At 39.9% G+C, this 14,142-nt stretch overlaps 1 protein-coding gene across 1 annotated transcript in view; it reads left to right on the top strand.

Annotated features, from left to right (window-relative positions):
* The window catches only part of LOC138762704 (versican core protein-like), a 235,676-nt gene extending 225,124 nt beyond the window's left edge, over positions 1-10,552 (top strand). The window contains exons 13-15 of the mRNA XM_069936293.1: positions 1,566-1,710; positions 6,270-6,452; positions 8,370-10,552. Of these exons, the coding sequence (XP_069792394.1) occupies positions 1,566-1,710; positions 6,270-6,452; positions 8,370-8,488 (447 nt within the window). The 3' untranslated portion in view covers positions 8,489-10,552. The remainder of the gene's footprint in view (positions 1-1,565; positions 1,711-6,269; positions 6,453-8,369) is intronic.
* Positions 10,553-14,142: the final 3,590 nt, after the last annotated feature.

Raw genomic sequence — 14,142 nt, 5'->3', positions numbered from 1 at the left:
GTGATACGAGGTGATACGTGAGCGGTGATGAGCGGTGATGCGGGGTGATGCGGGGTGATGTGAGGTGATGTGAGGTGATGCGAGGTGATGCGGGGTGATGTGAGGTGATGTGAGGTGATGCGAGGTGATGCGGGGTGATACGAGGTGATACGAGGTGATACGAGGTGATGAGCGGTGATGCGGGGTGATGCAGGGTGATGCGAGGTGATGTGAGGTGATGCGAGGTGATGCGGGGTGATGCGGGGTGATGCGGGGTGATACGAGGTGATACGAGGTGATGCGGGGTGATACGAGGTGATACGAGGTGATGCGAGGTGATGCGAGGTGATGCGGGGTGATGCGGGGTGATGTGAGGTGATGTGAGGTGATGCGAGGTGATGCGGGGTGATACGAGGTGATACGAGGTGATACGAGCTGATGAGCAGTGATGCGGGGTGATGCGGGGTGATGCGAGGTGATGTGAGGTGATGCGAGGTGATGCGGGGTGATGCGGGGTGATGCGGGGTGATGCGGGGTGATGCGGGGTAATGCGGGGTGATACGAGGTGATACGGGGTGATGCGGGGTGATACGAGGTGATACGAGGTGATACGAGGTGATGTGAGGTGATGCGGGGTGATGTGAGGTGATGCGAGGTGATGCGGGGTGATGTGAGGTGATGCGGGGTGATGTGAGGTGATGCGAGGTGATGCGGGGTGATGAGAGGTGATGCGGGGTGATGTGAGGTGATGCGAGGTGATGCGGGGTGATGTGAGGTGATGCGAGGTGATGCGAGGTGATACGGGGTGATGCGAGGTGATGAGCGGTGATGCGGGGTGATGAGCGGTGATGCGGGATGATGCGAGGTGATGCGGGGTGATGCGGGGTGATGCGAGGTGATGCGGGATGATATGAGGTGATACGAGGTGATACGAGGTGATGAGCGGTGATGCGGGGTGATGCGGGGTGATGCGAGGTGATGTGAGGTGATGCGAGGTGATGCGGGGTGATGTGAGGTGATGCGAGGTGATGCGGGGTGATACGAGGTGATACGAGGTGATACGAGGTGATGAGCGGTGATGCGGGGTGATGCGGGGTGATGCGGGGTGATACGAGGTGTCCCAGTAGAAACACGCACTATGAGTGAGCTTTAAGTACTGATTAGGCTAAAATATGGGACTTGAGCCTCTCTATCATAATGCCACAGAATTATGGACCAGATATCTTTTAGCCCTTTCTCCTTGGTTAGTGAAACATAAAGCATTATAACACCTGCATGAGATAAATCGGCTCTAAATATTTGCAGCAGTGATTTGTGGAATAATCAGGGTCAAACTTTTGCAAAATATTTGGTGATCCATAATACTATTAAACTATTTTTCAAAACTTGGTTTCCAGTTACTTTTGCTTCATTTCAGTATTTGCCATAATGACTTGTTTAATTAGTATATAACTATTCAGAAATTACAGGTGTAAAATGTTGGGATCAATATCACAGCAATCAAAATTCATGAAGAGTCTGATTATCCAATTGTTTTTGTCATGGCTGCTTTACATTCAGTAATGTGAGTTGCTTTTTTTGTACAGCAATATGAAAACTGGCGACCACACCAGCCTGATAGTTTCTTTTCTACTGGAGAAGACTGTGTGGTTATGATCTGGCATGAAAATGGCCAGTGGAATGATGTACCATGCAACTACCACCTTACCTACACATGTAAAAAGGGAACAGGTGAGCCAGATGTTTATTCTCTGCAGATTTCTGATAGTCTCACAACAAAATCCTTTCAGTTAGATCACGTAGAAATATATGGTAAATGTCATGAATAGCCAAGATATACATGGATTAATTACATGGATTAATTGCAGTAGTTACACAGGTAGACAGAGTGGTGAAGAAAGAATTTGGCATATTTGCCTTCATTGGACAGGACATTGAGTATAATATTTACAGGATATTGGCAAGCTATGCTTGTCGTATTGTGCACAGTCTCGGTCATCCAGCTTTCAGAAAGATATCATTAAGCTGCAAAGAATGCAAAATGATTACAAAAATATTGTTAGAATGTTTCTCCTTGGAGCATGGGAGGCTAAATGCAGACCTTATAGAGGTTAATAAAATCATGAGGTGCATAGATAAGTTAAATAGTCATAGCCTTTTTTCTCAGAGAGGGTGAATGCAAAAGATTTAAAATGGGAAGGAAAGATTCAAGAAGGACCTGAGGAGCATCTTCACATAGAGGATGATGTGGACATGGAACAAGCTGTCTTAGGAAATGGTAGAAGTGGGGATATATGTGACATTCAGAAGACATTTAGTCAAGTGAAAGGTTTAGAGCGATATGGGCTAAATGTTGGCAAATGGGACTCATTTGGTTAGCATTGACAAGTTGGCCCAAACAACCTGTTTCCATCATGCAACACTCTATAGCTCTGGCATGGTCATTGAAAAATGAGGATTCCGTGAGTGAACTGCCTGTAATACCCAGTTTAACTGATGAAAAGTCATGATTATGGGTCCAGCTGCCCCCCCACCAAAAAAAAATGGTTTCCTCCTGAAGACATTCAGTCTTGATTCAACTTGGTTGTAAGTCTCCAGCAGTTATTAGACTGGATGTTTGATTCATGCTGATCCTGGGCAGAATGTTGTAGGCTAATCAGCTGCAGGAGATGTTGTATGTGATCCTTTGCTGTCGGGCAACTTTCCACTGGGTAATGAGCAAATATAAGAACAATGTTGCTTTTGGAAAAGTTTTTGTTTGTATTCTGGATAATGTTGGTCTCTTTATGACTCTGACCACTTTCAGTGCTAATCTTTTGCACCATAGGAACTGCAGAGTGCTTTCACAACCCTTTGAAAAGGAAAGGCGATTAGAACAGGAATGAGATTCAAGGATGTTCTCAGAGAGTCCTTGACAAATTTTATTATCCTCACCAATTTCTGATATTCCCTGATGCATGTCAGCAGTTGAAGCATTACGAATGACACTGAGAATCTTGAATCTTTCCTTTGGGAGCATGCAGAAGCCCAGCATAAGCTATGGTAGATGCCCACAGATGCTCATTTGTTCTGCCAGACACTGCAGTCCCACCGATAGTATTTTTTGGCCTCATCAGTCACCCCAGAAGCCAAAATGGAAACAAGTCACATTCGATCTCAATGAAGAGCCTAAGAAGAAGATGAAGTTATAATGTAGGAAGTTCAGCCTCATAGTAAGGATATTTGAAATCACTTCAGTTGCTGGTGGATTGAATGACCTACTTCTGCTCCTATATCCTATTGTCTTATTGTCTCGTGGACCTGGCTTATATCTCAATGACTTCAAAATAAGGTGATTAGCAAAGTTTAAAACCATGTTTTGAATCCAGGGTTTGAATCCAGTGCTCTTTTAAGGAATTAGTACATTCTCCCTGTGATCTGCATGGGTTTTCTCCTGTTACTCTGGTTTCCTCCCTTGTTTTTGTCTTTAATAGTTAGTTGGCTTAATGTAAAAAAAAAACAGGTTTATCAATATTAAAAGATTATAAATAGTTCTTAACTCTTTATGTAGTATGGTTGAGTGAACTTGGCCTTTTCTCCATGGAGCCATGGAGAATGAGAGATGATCTGATAGGGGTGTATAAAATGATGAGAGGCATTCATTGAGTGACTTGCCAGAGGCTTTTTACCCAGGACTAAAATGGCTAACACAAGGCACTTGGCAGTATGTGCAGGGGGATGTAAGAGGTAAGTCTTCACAGAGAGTGGTGGGTGCATGTAATGCATTGCCGGCAACAATGGTGGAGGCAGGTACATTAGGATCTTTTAAGAAGCTATTAGATAGATGCATGGAACAGAGAAAAATGGAAGGTTATTCAGTAGGGAAATTCGAGGCAGTTGGTAGAATAGGTTATTAAGTTGGAACAACATTGTGGACTGAAGGGCCTGTAGCAATGCTGTAGATTTTTATGTTCTATGCTCTGTATTCTAACATAGGAACATACGGAGAGACAAACATGAATTAGAACCAAGAGTAGGTCATACTGGCTTTCAAACCTGCACCATCGTTTATTAAGATCCAGACTGATCTGACTGTAACCTCAGTTCTGCATTTCTACCTTCAAGAAATTATTTATTCTCTTGCTTATCTATCTACTCACAATTTAAAAATATTCTGGTTGAGGAAGTGAGTTCCAAAATTTCAAGACCTCTGAGAGGAAAGTTCATTTTAATTCTGTCTTGAGAGGGCAGTTCCTGATTTTTAAACAGTACTACTGGTTCTAGATTCTCCCATTGGAAGGAACATGTCCTCACCACCTATCCCACCAAGACACCTGAGGATCACTGTTGTTTTTTTGGTTTCACATTAATGGGAATAAGTCATTTTGTTCTGCTCTTCTACTCTGTAAGTGTGGCAGCAATGTATTCGTGAAAAGAACCAGATGAGCGATTAATTAAAACTAGAACTATCTATGAAGTTGAAAATCTTAAATTCGTTTTGTCTCCATATTTTCTGACTCATTCTCCAACTAGGCACCAGAAAGTTTCCTCTACGTACAGTATTTCACAATGCAAGCTGAAATAATGGCTATCTGATCTGTAGACTAATACTCGAGAAAATGGTTTCAAGTTAGCATAATTCCAAAAGGAATTCTCTCAATGAGAATTAAAACAAATATGTGAAATTTCAGAGGGGCTGTGATATACTGAAGAGTATCTTTGGCTTGGCTTCGCGGACAAAGATTTATGGAGGGATATGTCCATGTCTGCTGCAGGCTTGTTGGTGACTGACAAGTCCGATGCGGGACAGGCAGGCACGGTTGCAGCAGTTACAAGGGAAAATTGGTTGGTTGGGGTTGGGTATTGGGTTTTTCCTCCTTTGTCTTTTGTCAGTGAGGTGGGCTCTGCGGTCTTCTTCAAAGGAGGTTGCAGCCCGTCAAACTGTGAGGTGCCAAGATGCACGGTTGGAGGCGATGGTCCTCCATTCTGGAGACGTGACCCAGCAGCGTGGATTCTGCCAGCTCGAGTACTTCGATGTTGGTGATGAAATAATTCCAATGAATGTTGAGGATGGAGCGGAGACAGCGCTGATGGAAGCGTTCTAGGAGCCGTAGATGATGTCGGTAGAGGACCCACGATTCACAGAAACTTGTCCGTGAACTACTCTTTGCAGACGATGCTGCTTTAGTTGCCCATTCAGAGCCAGCTCTCCAGCACATGACGTCCTGTTTTGCGAAAACTGCCAAAATGTTTGGCCTGGAAGTCAGCCTGAAGAAAACTGAGGTCCTCCATCAGCCAGCTCCCCACTATGAGTATCAGCCCCCCCACATCTCCATTGGACACACAGAACTCAAAACAGTCAACCAGTTTACCTACCTCAGCTGCACCATTTCATCTGATGCAAGGATCGACAAAGAAATAGACAACAGACTCGCCAAGGCAAATAGTGCCTTTGGAAGACTACACAAAAGAGTCTGGAAAAACAATCACCTGAAGAAACACACAAAGATCAGCATGTACAGAGCCGTTGTCATACCCACGCTCCTGTTCGGCTCTGAATCATGGGTCCTCTACCGGCATCACCTACGGCTCCTAGACCGCTTCCATCAGCGTTGTCTCTGCTCCATCCTCAACATTCATTGAAGAGTATTGTTGTTGAGTTAATCTATCAATTGCGCACAGAGATTAATCTTTTTTTTACACCTTGAATTCTTTTTCTTTCTGGGAATATTTTTTAGTTATTGTCTATCATTGCTTGGGGTTTCACTGAGAAATGGAAAATATTGTCAAATGCTGCAGATTCTGAATTTTATCCCAGTGGTTCTCAACCTTTCTCTTATCTCTCACATATCACTTTAAGTAATCCCTATACCATTAGGGATGTGGGTGGAAAGATAAAGTTTGAAAACCATTGTTTTAATCGTACCTAATTGACTCGTTATGTGTACGGTTTCATAACTCCAAAGGAAATGGGCCAATGACAATTTTTCTCAAGCAAAATATTTCAGTAACATTTGGGTCGAGAGCAGAGATTCTCAACTCTCCCTTCCCACTCACATACCCTCTTAACCAATCCCTTACTAATTACAGAGCACTGATGGCATAGGAATTACTTAAAGTGGTATGTGAGTAGGACGAAAAAGGATGAGAACCACCACTTTATCCTCTCAGTGGTATTACATTTTCCTATTTGTTATACAGCCCCCACCAAGGAATGGAGAGAACAGAATGTTAACTAATATCTGCCCAATCTAATGATCATTATGAATTCATCATCAATGTTAACATGTAGATGTATTCTTTTTGTTCAGTTGCCTGTGGCCAACCGCCAGTTGTGAAAAATGCAAGAACATTTGGAAAATTGAAGCCTCGATATGAAATAGATTCCATGGTCAGATACCACTGCAGAAGTGGCTTTATCCAACGCCATTTTCCAATAATTAAGTGCCGAACCAACGGATACTGGGATAAGCCAAAAGTTGCCTGTATAACGCGTAAGTTTGACCAATATTTTTGAGAGATTGGTGAGAGGGAGGCAAAAAAATGCATAAATTGATAAATATTTTTAATATGATTTCTGAATATATATATTTTTCATGATAGTATGCTTTGTTGAACTTTTTTAGCAAGTAATTTTTCGGAGTGACAACAGTGGTGAATGGAAATAAAAGGCCAGATTTGTTATAACTCCATGCCGTTATCATCTTATTCTTTAGGAAGTTTTGGAGTGTTCTTATCTATGGCAACTGTTTTTTTTTAAATGTTTATCTTACATTAAAAACATTTCCTCCTATTTACTGAAATAAATAGGTTCTCCAATAAGCTAGCAGGTCAGAACAGACCATTTTATGCAATAGATAATATAATTTTGAGAATTGATGCCATCAATTCAATAGTTTTATTATAGCACCAGCGACCCTGGTCTGAATCTGGCACTGACTGTAAGGAATTAGTATGTTCTCCCTGTGACCTGTGAGGGTTTTCCCCTGCTGTTCCAGTTTCTTCCCTTCCTCCAAATCATAAGGGTTTTGGTAAGTTAATTGGGTATAATTGGAAAGCATGGGTTTCAATGGCTGGAATAACCTTCGACCACATTGTAAATAAATTTAAATTTGCGTTTATGCTCTTGAAATACAAATTCTTCAAATAAAAGGGATATTATATCCCCTGAGGGATAAAATTTCAGGTATTGTCAAATCTCTACGCTGTGATCTATTTTTTGATTCAAAAATATTTTGCTGAGTCATGTAAACTGTTCAATAGCAAAAGATGATTGTATTCTCTGATGAAGTACTTAGGGCAATGTTACAAATTAATTGGCAGTTATAGCAAGCAACTTTAACCTTTTAATTGTAATTTGTAGCTAAGTCAATTTAGAAGCAATAATACGATTAATGTCAGCATAATATGGTGACACGGTTAGTGTAGTGATTAGCATGACACTATTACAGGGCCAGCAAGCCGGGTTCAAATCTAGCTCTTGTTCATTCTCCCCATGTATGAGTTGGTTTCCTTCAGGTGCTCCGATTTCCTCCCATCTTTCAAAATGTATGGGAGTTGGAGGTAAATTGGGAATACTTGGACAGCATTGGATTGTGGGCCAGAAGGCCTGTTACTGTGCTGTATATGTACATTCATAAAAAATCTCAACACTTCTGCCATCTTTCCTCTGGCTCCGACGCAGTCTTGTTTATATCCTGTTTGTTATGAACAAAGTCTTAGCGCTCCCCTGCGTAGTCCATCTGCCCAGTGCGATTGCTGTCTGCTCTGTACAGGCTTTAAATGGCCTGTTACAGGAATATTTTAAAATATTCAAATAAAATGAAAACATTGAAAGGATAATTTGGTATTAAAATATTAAGATTTGGTTTTAACAGCATCCAATGTTTAGCTATAAGTGCCAGATTTGGAGTCGGCCTAGAAAGGGTACTGCTCAAACCCTACATTTTAGGTGGAAATTCCGGGGTTGGCCTATACATGAGTGGTCCTATACACCATGATTTATTAAAGGGGGGTGAGGGCAAAGTAATTAACTGCACATCTCCAAATGTCCTTAAGAAGATGGTAGTTGGTAGTTTACTGAGGTTACAGTCTCTAGTGAAACTCCTCCTAAATTACATTAGGTAATGTTAAGACTTGCAAGCAGTTGTCATTGTCCAGTTGTCATTGGATAATGATGGGATCATTGTCACTAACATTATGTCACCTCCCAACCACTCCACTCATGACTTGGTCATTGCAGTTCAGTAACAGAGAAAACTTCCCCAATAAGGCATCTGCATTTTTGATTTGTAATTAATTAAAAGTCAGTGTTTGAGGTATGCTAAATATTTTTGCTTTTATTTTCTGATTAAATGTTAATTTTGGGCTCTGTATTAATGTTCTATTTTGCTTTTTTTCCTGCTTGATAGCTTCCATATATCAACAAAACGGTCTCAAGTATTTTGATGGATTTTATCGAAAAGGATCAAAGAGTTCACATGGCAGACACCACCATCGCTGGATCAGCAAGTTCCAATCAAGGCACTGACTACACCACTGAATGGTGGGAAAACTGTTCCTTGCAATTCGAGCCAAACCTGTTCCAAACAGTGCCTAGTGTAACACATTTTGGGGAAGGGGGAGATTGGGTCAGGGTGGGGGCAATTTTATGTGATAAAACAAAGCATTTGGAAGAGATCAAATGGCAGTTTCTTCAAATGTGATTTTTTTTTAAAAGGACTGCAAAACACTTCAAGATAATTTTAATAAGTTAAGTTAAAATAAAGCTGCAGTCCTGTTGCTCTTTTTATCCATTTTGTGGTTAAAATAGCACAGCAGATATTTGAAATTTGACAATTCTCATGTCATTCAGTAATGTCGCTTTACAAATATTGGGCAAACTTATTTATATGTGCAAAAACTGCACATCTATTTGAAGGAGTTCTTTAACTGTTTGCATATAGAGCATTTTTGCACCTTCTTCCAGCATTAGTTTTTTTTCTTCTTTTTATAGTCAGGAATAGTTACAGTCATATTAGTTGGTGTGAACCAATTTACAGTTAATATTCAAGCCATCATTTTCACTTTGCCAAGCTAACTTACGTTTAAAATTAAAAAGTCAATTTTTACTATTGCATTCATTCAGCTCTATTTCTGTACCATCTGGTGGATATTTTACCTTACCTTTTGTGCAGCATTTTCCTGCATTGCAAGCACCTCCATGAAGTGGTGGGGGGGGGGGGGGGGGGTGGGAAGAAAGTGTTCTTGTCATAATTTGGTTGTAATCCAGAAGTTGCATGAGGACCATTTTGATTGCTGTCCCAGATATACTATTCTGATCTCTATAATAAGCAACGTTAAATCCACAGAGAATGGAAAAGGATCATGGTGCGTTAGTGTGAGAGAAAACTATTTTTATAGAACTTCTACAGCAACAAGACCCCCCTCCTCCACCCACCCCCCTGTGTAGTGTAATTCTAAGGATACAAGGTGGGATCAAGCCCAGAGACTGCATTGTGAAGCTGCTCTTTAACTCATCTGAATACAAGCAATCAAAATAGCAAACACAGAGGATGTTATTGACTCTTTCTGAGGTCAAAGTGCTAATATATTAACTTTCTTGGATATGGCAGCTTTTTGCAGCCCTTACTAACCACACTACAATATGAAGTTGCCTTCTTCTAAGGGTGAATATAAACCAACATTTTTTTGTAAAAAAATCCCCAAAAAATAAATTAATTTTTGTATATATATAACCATCTTAGTGCATTTTTAAATGAATGTTTATGTGTGAATGTGGCAGCTGTATAGCATATGTTGACGTATGGCCATTTTGTTTAATTCTTGGGATTTGATTCATTTGCTTTAAAAGGATTGGATAGAGAAGCAACAAACTATATATTTTTGGTACATTTCTGCTGTTAACCCATGGACATTTGTATGAAGTAACGTGTGTTTTTAAAATTAGCATAAGTGAAACAGATCTAAATATTTCATTTTGACTCAAATTATGAGGAAATAATGTTTAAATTCTAAAGATCTAATTTTCATTCAACTCTGTTGATATGAGTGGAGATTTTCCATTGAAGCCATTTACAAATTGTAAGGAAGAGTCAAACTCGTTGTTTTAAATTCACCTTTGGAGTGAACTGAGAGTAAAGAATGTATCTGTTGATCAAAGGGTTAACATGTGGTCAGCAAAACAAATGTCCAAAAATTAAAACAGATCTGGCCAGCAGCAAGGTTTTTTATTAATGTTTTGCAGTAAATTCATTTCTGAAAAGAAAATATCCTAGTTGCTTCATCCATTTTGGTCTCACTTTCCTTTTTATGAACAGAAACAGAAATTGCTCAGTATGAAATTTCCCCTTTACAATGCACATAGAGCAATACTGTATTTATATTTTAAATTGTATAGTGTATAATGTGAATGTTTGGAATTTTGTGACTGAAATATTGAAAACTTTTGTTACTTTTTTAACGTATGTGTTTCACCAAAGAAAGAAAAACAAATCCTGGTCATGCTGTTTCTATTTTCATGCATTAGTCCTACTGATAGAACTGACTTGAAAAGCATTATTAAAGAAAATAATGAAGCCTCTAGTATACTGCAGTCTGGAGTTACAACAAAGGTCATTTATTTTCATTGCATACTCCAGGATTCCAGTCTTCTGCGATGAGGATGCTACCATTAGCATTTTGTGAGAAACCCAATAAGGAGATTTTAAAAGATTGTCTTTATTTCTTTATCTTTCTGTAACTCATTCATTTAATCCTGATTTATAAACCCATCACCATAACAGACTCTTCTGGTACCACCCAAATGCATCCACACAGAAATGGGGAGAACCTAAAAACGCCTTACAGATGGCACTGGATTCTCACCTGGCTTTGGAATAGCATTGTGCAGCTATTCCAATAATAGCTAGGCAACTAGGCAACCTTTCTTGTCTGCTTGGTTGATTTTTAAAAAAAATGGTAAATTATTAAAATAACATTTTTTTTGAAAGTCCAATTGTAGAAATGAGGTGGTACATGAGCATGTTAGAGGTGGGACTTTAAGTGATAAATGGCCAAGGAATTTGCCGAACAGGTTTACTTGACTTAAAATAATATCAACCATCATTTCTATTCATGAACATTTCACATGCTTTAATGGCAACAATACAGTCCACATTTAAAGTAAGTCAAGGCCTTGAAAATCCAACTGAATGTAATATGCTCAATGAACCATCACAAAATTGATCTTTAAAATCTTCGACTGAAACTTTACATTCCTTCTTGCAGTTGATCTGTATATGGATTTCTTTTAAATGTCTTTGTTCAGCACTTTTGTGTGTGGTTCCAGTTCTCTAACATCTTTAGCCTTCTTGTTTAATCTTTGTTTCAGTACTCAATTTGAAATATTCCTAGTTCCTAGTTTCCAAATCTTTATGCTAACATTATAGTATTTTTCTTTTTTTCCCCTTTGCCTTTAGTTTCAGAACTCAAATTATTTGAGCAATTGCATTAATTGACCTTGATCAGAGAGTGACGATTATTTTGTGCAGTAATTCACCAGAATTGCTAAAATTTCCTTAGCTCTCCTCTTCAATTAAAAAAAAATTCTCAACACATTTTGGGTTTACCCATATATGAAATAATGTATTATAGTTCAAAAATGTGGCTGTAAGATTTGCCAGGTCTTCCTACACTACTTTTGAATTTGCTTTTTGTTTGAGGCATTATATTGACTTTTCAACTGCAAGGCCTCAGAGTTAATTTATTACGATTAACTTGAAGCCCTATACTGGCTGATTAACCATTTCAAAGTCGGCACACTATTCTCCAATTAAGATGGGTAATTGGCCCAGGAAAATGGCATCCTTTTGATGGTTACAAGAGAATCTAATTACCAATCCCATTTACAGCACAAAACCATCTTTTTACCCAGTCAGTTCATGGCAGAGTTTATGCTCTGTCAAGCCCAGTCAAGCCCTCATCTTCATTTTTGCAAAATCCCTCTATTTCCTCTTTCTCGCATGCTTTCCCCACTTCTTATCAAAGCATCCATACAATTCACCTAAATCATACCCTGTGGTCATGCCACTCTGTTCTCCAGCTTAGTCACTTCTGAAGGACATTAGCGTTAGACTGAATCCCTTTACATTAGGGCTTTTTACATGCTTTCCAATATTAGCAAAACACTTTTACATCCTATTATTTTTTTCAGGCATCACTATTACAGCAAGTCTCTCACAACAAACTCTGAGAGTTGTCAAGTCATCTGTCCATGACACCATTAGTAGGGGTGATAACTGGAGATCTCACATGGAGATAAAATATTTTCTTCACAATTTTGCTTCGGCACCACCATTGTGCTGGGTGGATTGGATTCAGAATGGAGCCACCCACTCTAAATTGATTATCAGTAAAGATTTCTGGGCTATTAATGGTAGCAGAATTATATTCTAGTACAATCTGTGACCTGTGTCCCAGCACAGCCCTCTCTCTGACATATGCTATGAAGTTATGGGAGCAAACCTGGTTCATTGAGGACTATAGAAAGGTCACCAATATACAGGACAGCAGAGTGCCATAACTTGTCAAGCTGCTGCACCAGAGTCCCAGGTTCAATCCTCAACTTGAACTTTACACAAACTTTACACAAAGTACTCCCTGTAACAATGTGGCATCCCTTGGAGTGTTTCAGTTTCCTTTCACAAGGTCATCATAGAATGATAAATCGCAGAAACAAGCCCTTTAGTTGACCACCTTGCTTCTCTGAGCCAGTCACAATTGCTTGCATTAGATCCAATTTGCCCTTAAACCTTTCCTAGCTGTACCAATATTTGTTAAATGCTGCAATTGTACCAGTCTTGTCGGCACTGGTTTTCAAATTGCCCCCCTAAACTCACATTCCACCTTAAGCAATCCCCAATCCGTAGGTGATCTGTGATTAGTAAGGGATTGCTTAAGGTGATACGTGGGTGGAAAGATAAAGTTTGAAAACCACTGTTATAATTGTACCTAATTGACTCATTATGTGCATGGTTTCATAACTCTAAAGGAAATGGGCCAATGACAATTTTTCTCAAGCAAAATATTTCAGTAAATATTGGGTCCAGAGCAATGGTTCTCAACCTTCCCTTCCCACTCGCATACCACCTTTAGCAATCCCTTACTAATCCCAGAGCACTTATGGCACAGGGGTTTCTTAAGGTGGAATGTGAGTTTAGGGAAGCAGTTTGAAAACCTCTGCTCTACAGCTTCCTTTAACAACTCATTCCATATACCTACAATCCTCTGTGTGAAGATAGTGCCCCTTAGGTCTTTTTAAAATTCTTACCCCCTCACCTTAAACCTATGCCCTCCAGTTTTGGTCTTCTCAGCATGCTGAAAAGACTGGCTATTCACCTCATCTCTGCTGCTCGTCATTTTGTACACTACTATAAGTTTATTCTTCAGCTTCCTATGCTTTTCCTTATAACCCAGGCCCTCTATTCCCAGTAACATCCTTAAGAATCCTATTTGTACCCTTTCTATCTTTTTTTTAGACATACAGCATGGTAAAGTGGGCTTCCAGGCCATGAGCCCGTACCACTGAATTACACTCAATTAACCTACAACCCCATATGATTTGGACGGTGGGAGGAAACCAGAGCTCCCAGAGGAAACCCACACAGATACAGGGAGAACTCCTTACCGACAGCATGGGATTCAAACCTGGATCCTTGACACTGTAATGGCATTGTGCTATCCACTATGCTAACCATTGCTGCCACAATAAGTACATTTATTCTTAATTAAGCATCAAATAGAAGATGAAGTATGAAAGCTGCACAATTCTTGCGCTAGCCATTACGCTAACTGTGTTGCCCACACTCTAAAAATGCTGCCTCCATGCTAACCGTGCTGCCCACTTGCTAACGTGCCACCCAGTTAAGTTTGCCTCTGCAGATTGTTCTTATTGCTTAAATGAGTGGTACAACCAGGAGTTAGGGGGAGATGAGAAATGTGGGAAGAATAAAAAAACTGGGATGAAGGTAGGATGGTCAGTGAAGAATCATTGGGTCAATGGACCTGTTTCCGTGCTGTAACCCTCTATGACAATGATATGATAGACACCAGAGTTAACATGTTATAGAGAGAGCTCTATCTGCCATGTCTAATGGATATAATCAAAGTTCTGCAATCTTGTCACATCCTATTAAACAACTAAGA

The sequence above is a fragment of the Narcine bancroftii genome, chromosome 1, assembly GCF_036971445.1.
Source record: "Narcine bancroftii isolate sNarBan1 chromosome 1, sNarBan1.hap1, whole genome shotgun sequence".
Taxonomy (NCBI): Eukaryota; Metazoa; Chordata; class Chondrichthyes; order Torpediniformes; family Narcinidae; genus Narcine; species Narcine bancroftii.
Note: the sequence above shows the minus strand (reverse complement) of the source record. Positions and strands in the feature narration are given on the sequence as shown.